At 38.2% G+C, this 6765-nt stretch overlaps 1 protein-coding gene across 1 annotated transcript; it reads right to left on the bottom strand.

Moving 5' to 3' along the window:
• Positions 1 to 910: 910 nt before the first annotated feature.
• LOC136754134 (extracellular calcium-sensing receptor-like) lies at positions 911 to 6370 on the bottom strand. Its single transcript, XM_066710466.1, has 6 exons — positions 6168 to 6370; positions 5750 to 6041; positions 2967 to 3770; positions 2486 to 2710; positions 2235 to 2358; positions 911 to 1824 (listed from the first exon to the last, which is right to left on the bottom strand). The coding sequence occupies exons 1-6, from the start codon at positions 6368 to 6370 to the stop codon at positions 911 to 913; spliced, it is 2562 nt and encodes an 853-aa protein (XP_066566563.1).
• Between the last annotated feature and the right edge of the window lie 395 nt (positions 6371 to 6765).

Below are 6765 nucleotides of genomic sequence, written 5' to 3'. Positions count from 1 at the left end.
ATGCGAATAGTTGAGAACAGACAACAATTATCGATAATCAAAATATTTGTAACATGCACATCCCTAATAACCATAATTCACATGCTGCTGGTTTCACCGGCACAAACGAAAGAGATGTGTTTGGGTTGAATCGGTTGTTGTGGGGGGGCAGATTGATGTCACTCGTGTAATAAATAATCATCTATAACTTTAAAAGCATAATAGCTGAAACATTGTTTCAATCGGCACAAACCGGAACAAACAAATGTAGCACAAACGAAAGAGGTATGTTTGGTTTGATTCTGTTGTTGGGTGGGGGGGGGGGGGGGGCTGAGTGACGTCACTTAATAAATAAATAAATGTTAATATCTTCAAAACCAAAGCAGCACAAACGTTTATTTCAATGGTACAAACCAGCACAAACGTAGCACAAATGAATGATATGGAATTTATCGTTTGTGCTGTAAGTGGGGGGGGCAACTTCACGGAGCTTCCCCCCACACACATTTCAGGGTGTTTGGCTTCCAGCTCCTCCCCCTCTGGCTCTCGGGACAGCAAAGCAAAGGTACACAAAACAAACAAAACAAAATACACAGGATGGTCCTGGTTGGCAGGACAAAACAGCAACCAAAACCAGCAAGCACAAACAAAACCTTGCTTTTGCCCCAACTCTACACACCTCCTAATGTGAGGCTGAGGCCTCCTTTCATAGCAGGTGGCTGGGGTTGATGGCCACTAATTGATCAATCAACCCCGACCAAATGCAGTCTATGAGCACGCAGAGAGTGACCATTAACCCCCTCCTTGACACAGCACTATACAAATTAAATCCACTAATTTGCACCAAACTCTAACTGTGTTTCCTAGCCCTCCCTCCAACACCTTATATAAAGTATACAAACCCGTGCATGGGCTCCTTTGTTTTTCATTATTACAGTGATTTTGAGGGCATTTTACCCATTAAATGCTTTTTGGTATTCTTTTCCGGTTTTAATAGAATAATGTAACATTTGGGTAAAAAAATACAGAAAAGCAACCCAAAACTTGAAGCCAAGATGGCAAATATTTCCACAGCTACAGTGAACTTCCCAGGAGAGCTGATATAAGCTGGGATAAAGGTGATCCAGACTGCACAGAATATGAGCATGCTGAATGTGATGAATTTGGCTTCATTGAAGTTATCAGGCAGTTTACGAGCCAGAAAAGCCAGCACAAAACACACGGCAGAGAGGAATCCAATATACCCTAACACAGCATAAAACCCCACTGCTGATCCTACATCACACTCAAGAATTATTTTATCGTTGTAGTATTTTGTGTTTTTATAAGGGTACGGTGGTGATATTGTCAACCAAAGGACACAAATCAGGACCTGTATGAGTGTGAAAGCAAGAACACTTAACCTCTGCTGTGTGGGCCCAAACCATTTCATAATATTATTGCCTGGCAGTGTAGCCCTGAAGGCCATTAACACCACTATTGTTTTCCCCAGAACACAAGAGATGCACAGGACAAATGTGATGCCAAATGCTGTGTGGCGCAACATACAGGACCACTCAGAGGGCTGGCCAATGAAAGTAAGTGAGCAAAGGAAACACAGAGTTAATGAGAAGAGCAGGAGGAAACTGAGCTCAGAGTTATTGGCTCTGACTATTGGAGTATATCTGTACCAGAAGAAAAAGATTGCTACTGATATGGTCAGACAGGCTCCAAATACAGAACATGTTACTAATATTAGTCCCATTAATTCTTGAAAAGAAAGAAATTCAATAGTTTTTAAGAGACACTGATTTTTTTGCTCATTTGATGTATATTCTGCAGGGCACTTAACACAATCCAGTGAATCTGAAAGTAGTAAAAGGAAAATTACTTTGTATAACTCAAAACAATAACAAATAATTATGTTACACTTGCTAATGCAGGAGAATGTGTACTGTTAGTATTAAATGAATGGTAAAGGTAGTTAGTTGCTAAGCAAGAACAAAGACTTTAAGTTGGTAAGGAAGATAATCAATAAAAATAAGCAATACACAGATCGTAAAGATCCTGCTCTTTTATGCAATGTTATTCTTTCATATTTTTTCTTTTAAATTAATTACCTCTATCATTTATTTATTTATTATTTATTTATTTAATTAAGAAAATAATACACATAATAAAAATCCTGCTTATATTTTTCCTCATTTTTGTTCTGCTGCTGTTTTTTTATTGACTTTTAAATTAAGTACTTTTATAATTAATAATTTATTGCTTACCTGTTATATTACTGACTTCTCCCTCAGCACATGGAATGCAGTCAAAGCAGCAGATTGGCTTTCCTTTGACAATTGCCTTACGAGTCCCTGGAAGGCAGCTCTCACTGCAGACTGACTTTGGCACCTGAAACACAGAGCTATTAAAAAATATTTGAAATAAGAGTACAACAGCTATAATTATTTAATTTAAATGTATGTCTGTGTGTATGTGAATGCTTGTTTGATTCTGTTTCAGCCAGTATGAATATTACCTTATCCTGATCACCAGCCCACACTGCACTGACTTCATTCATTATAAATCTCAGTCCTTCTGGTAAGGAGGCATCATATAGACCAATAACTTCAAACGTGATTCCCTCCTTCTTAAGCTGCCAGTTCACTAATGCATATCGTGCTGCTGGATCCCCGTTTTCATCAAAATAGACTCTCTCTCCATTCCAGGTTGTGAAGTTAACTTTCTTCAGGTAATGTAATACCTACAGGAAAAAACAAATATCATTCAGTCATGAACTTCTGTATACTCTATTCTATTATCTCTGCAGGACAATATGGTTATATTATTTTAGATATTACTACTAAATGCATGTGGATATTTTTAGACAACATTTTAAATGCAACAGCTTTTATTTTAAATTCAATTTTAAAGACTGTGTGACATATATTAATTTAAATTTCAGAGGAAAATCCATTTTACAGCAGTTGGCATATTAAAAAGATAAACCTTGTATTTACCTGCCATGGTTCTGTCTTGTTTTTGTTTGCACATGTTTTATTTTGAAAAGGTCCTTGGCCATTTTTGCATGTAAATAGATGATGTAATGAGTGGGCTACAGCATACACTGCTTTATACACATTGCTAAGTATCCCCATGTCCGAGACATCAGTGTATAGGTTATTTCTTCCTTTCAAAGTCTCCATCCCTGTGCATCGATGACCATTTTCCTCTGTTAGGCTGCAACTGAAGGTACTTTCCCAAAACTCATTGAAGCCAGTGTTTCCAGGTGTGTTTGATGGACGGGCATTTAGAATGAATTCTTTCAGACCTGGTATTTCTACATTTGGAATTGCCAAGCCAATCGCTCCATGTAGGATTTTGGAGCTTTCCGACGATGCCAGGTACCTGAGAGTTATCCATGCCTCACTGCCCACCCACTGGAGGCCTGTGATGTTCTGAATTAACAGTTCTTTAACCAGTAGAAACAGATCTATATCAGATGTAAAAGCAACTATTACCTTTGAGGATGATTTTTTTATAATGTCTGCAACTTTCAGGATTTTTTCTCTAGGATAAGTTCTATAAATGGCCTCTGAATATTCAATACAGACTCCCTCCTGCTTAGCAGCTTGTATAAAAGTAGCCATCCCATTGTTGCCATAATCATCATCAGTCCTAATGGCCCCAACCCAGGTCCATCCAAAATGCTTGACAAGCTTTGCCAGTGCTCTGCTTTGGTAATAATCACTTGGGATTGTCCTGAAAAAGGTGGGGAACTCCTTCCTGTTACTGAGGCATGCACAGGTAGCAAAATGACTGATCTGTATGAGAGAAATATAATTTAAAATTATGACCCAAAAGGACATATTTTAGAGTGTACAGATGTCTTTTAAAATTTTAAAATGTGAGCAAGAAATGTTACATAAAATGTTTTGTCTAATTGACATTTCTAAATTTGGATTCTTGATTTTTTATTGGGATGCTTCTAGTGCAACAAATAAAGCAGCCTTAATTATTTTCATAATTTTGAACAGAAAACTTTCCGATTCAAATAAATGATCAGATGTTAAATGGAAACATTAATTCTAATTGTATTTTGTGTTGATTGATTGAATGCACTCACATACATACAGACCCACACACTGCATTGCATTAGATAGACATACAGTGAGGGAAAAAAGTATTTGATCCCCTGCTGATTTTGTACGTTTGCCCACTGACAAAGAAATGATCAGTCTATAATTTTAATGGTAGGTGTATTTTAACAGTGAGAGACAGAAATAACAACAAAAAATCCAGAAAAACGCATTTCAAAAAAGTTATAAATTGATTTGCATGTTAATGAGGGAAATAAGTATTTGATCCCCTATCAATCAGCAAGATTTCTGGCTCCCAGGTGTCTTTTATACAGGTAACGAGCTGAGATTAGGAGCACTCTCTTAAAGGGAGTGCTCCTAATCTCAGCTCGTTAGCTGTATAAAAGACACCTGTCCACAGAAGCAAATAATCAATCAGATTCCAAACTCTCCACCATGGCCAAGACCAAAGAGTTGTCCAAGGATGTCAGGGATAAGATTGTAGACCTACACAAGGCTGGAATTGGCTACAAGACCATCGCCAAGCAGCTTGGTGAGAAGGTGACAACAGTTGGTGCGATTATTTGCAAATGGAAGAAACACAAAATAACTGTCAGTCTCCCTCTGTCTGGGGCTCCATGCAAGATCTTACCTCGTGGAGTTTCAATGATCATGAGAACGGTGAGGAATCAGCCCAGAACTACACAGGAGGATCTTGTTAATGATCTCAAGGCAGCTGTGACCATAGTTACCAAGAAAACAATTGGTAACACACTACGCAGTGAAAGACTGAAATCCTGCAGCGCCCGCAAGGTCCCCCTGCTCAAGAAAGCACATGTACAGGCCCATCTGAAGTTTGCCAATGAACATCCGAATGATTCAGAGGAGAACTGGGTGAAAGTGTTGTGGTCAGATGAGACCAAAATCGAGCTCTTTGGCATCAACTCAACTCGTCGTGTTTGGAGGAGGAGGAATGACCCCAAGAACACCATCCCCACCGTCAAACATGGAGATGGAAACATTATGCTTTGGGGGTGTTTTTCTGCTAAGGGGACAGGACAACTGCACCGCATCAAAGGGACGATGGATGGGGCCATGTACCATGAAATCATGGGTGAGAAACTCCTTCACTCAGCCAGGGCATTGAAAATGGGTCGTGGCCAAGGCAACAAAGGAGTGGCTCAAGAAGAAGCACATTAAGGTCCTGGAGTGGCCTAGCCAGTCTCAAGACCTTAATCCCATAGAAAATCTGTGGAGGGAGCTGAAGGTTCGAATTGCCAAACGTCAGCATCGAAACCTTAATAACTTGGAGAGGATCTGCAAATAGGTGAGGGACAAAGTCCCTCCTGAGATGTGTGCAAACCTGGTGGCCAAGTACAAGAAACGTCTGACCTCTGTGATTGCCAACAAGGGTTTTGCCACCAAGTACTAAGTTGAAGGGGTCAAATACTTATTTCCCTCATTAACGTGCAAATCAATTTATAACATTTTTGAAATGTGTTTTTCTGTTTTTTTTTGTTTTGTTATTCTGTCTCTCACTGTTAAAATACACCTACCATTAAAATTATAGACTGATCATTTATTTGTCAGTGGGCAAACGTACAAAATCAGCAGGTGATCAAATATTTTTTCCCTCACTGTACATAGACAGACAGATGCATAGGAACATAGTTACATAGATTTACAGTTCTTCCTCTTTAGCACATGGACAAAATATTTCTCACCACTGGTATCCCAAAGGGTCCAAGTGTTCTTGCAATTCCTATTGTTGGTGTGGAACTAGTGTGTCCTATGATTGCTTGGACAGTGGTTGGTTTGATGCAGGAATCATCTGAAACATTTGTTTGCTCCAAGTTTATTAAATCCATTGCTGCTTTTACAGACAAACTTACAGTGGGACAGGCATCATACATCTTGTAGCCCAAGGAAATATTTGGAAGAATATCTGACCTGTTGTTTATTTCTTCAATGGCAAAGATCACTGTTTGAAAATATTGTAATTGTGCAGGACGCAAACTGTAGACAAAATACATGAATTTATTTCACAACATGTAAAAGATTAAGATTAAGATGAGAATGCTTAAAATTATATTTTATATTAATATATATATATATATATATATATATTAAAGAAACACTTACCCTTCACATTTGATTTGCCCTGGCTTGGCTTTAAATTCCTGATTCACAAGGATAGGGCGTGCATGGAATGAGAAAACACCTCCTATAATGATGTTGCCTTCTTTTGAAAACTGAGGCAGGTCTTGTGTTCCATAGGGCTGACAATCTGGCTTTTCAGCCCTTGCTAAAAAAGCAATGAGTGATATTTCTACAAGCAGCATCATTGATAACTATTTTTCTTTATCTACAGGCAGAATACTTTATTTGAAACATATTTTATAGTTTTATAGTGCAATGCAAATCTCCTGTGTTTAAATTAAATGAAGCACCAAAGCATGAATTCTCAGTAGTGACCTCACATCTCCTTGAGCAATAGGATGTGAAAAATGAAATTGCACTCATAACTGATTAATTGCTCATTGAAACCCATTTGCTTACCTTTGCACATCTTTAAGTTACAAAGGAATTGCATCACACAGTGTATACAAAAAATTAAAACATCAAGGTTTAAGATTTGATAAATCTGTAATTGGGCATTTATGTTGTGGCCTGAATTACATAAACTGTGGTCTGTCAGAAAATGTGACCACTACATCCAGATTAAATCTCATAATTTAGT

Source organism: Amia ocellicauda, chromosome 7 (assembly GCF_036373705.1).
Source record: "Amia ocellicauda isolate fAmiCal2 chromosome 7, fAmiCal2.hap1, whole genome shotgun sequence".
Taxonomy (NCBI): Eukaryota; Metazoa; Chordata; class Actinopteri; order Amiiformes; family Amiidae; genus Amia; species Amia ocellicauda.
The sequence above is the reverse complement of the archived record's forward strand: the minus strand, read 5'-3'. Positions and strand labels throughout refer to the sequence as shown.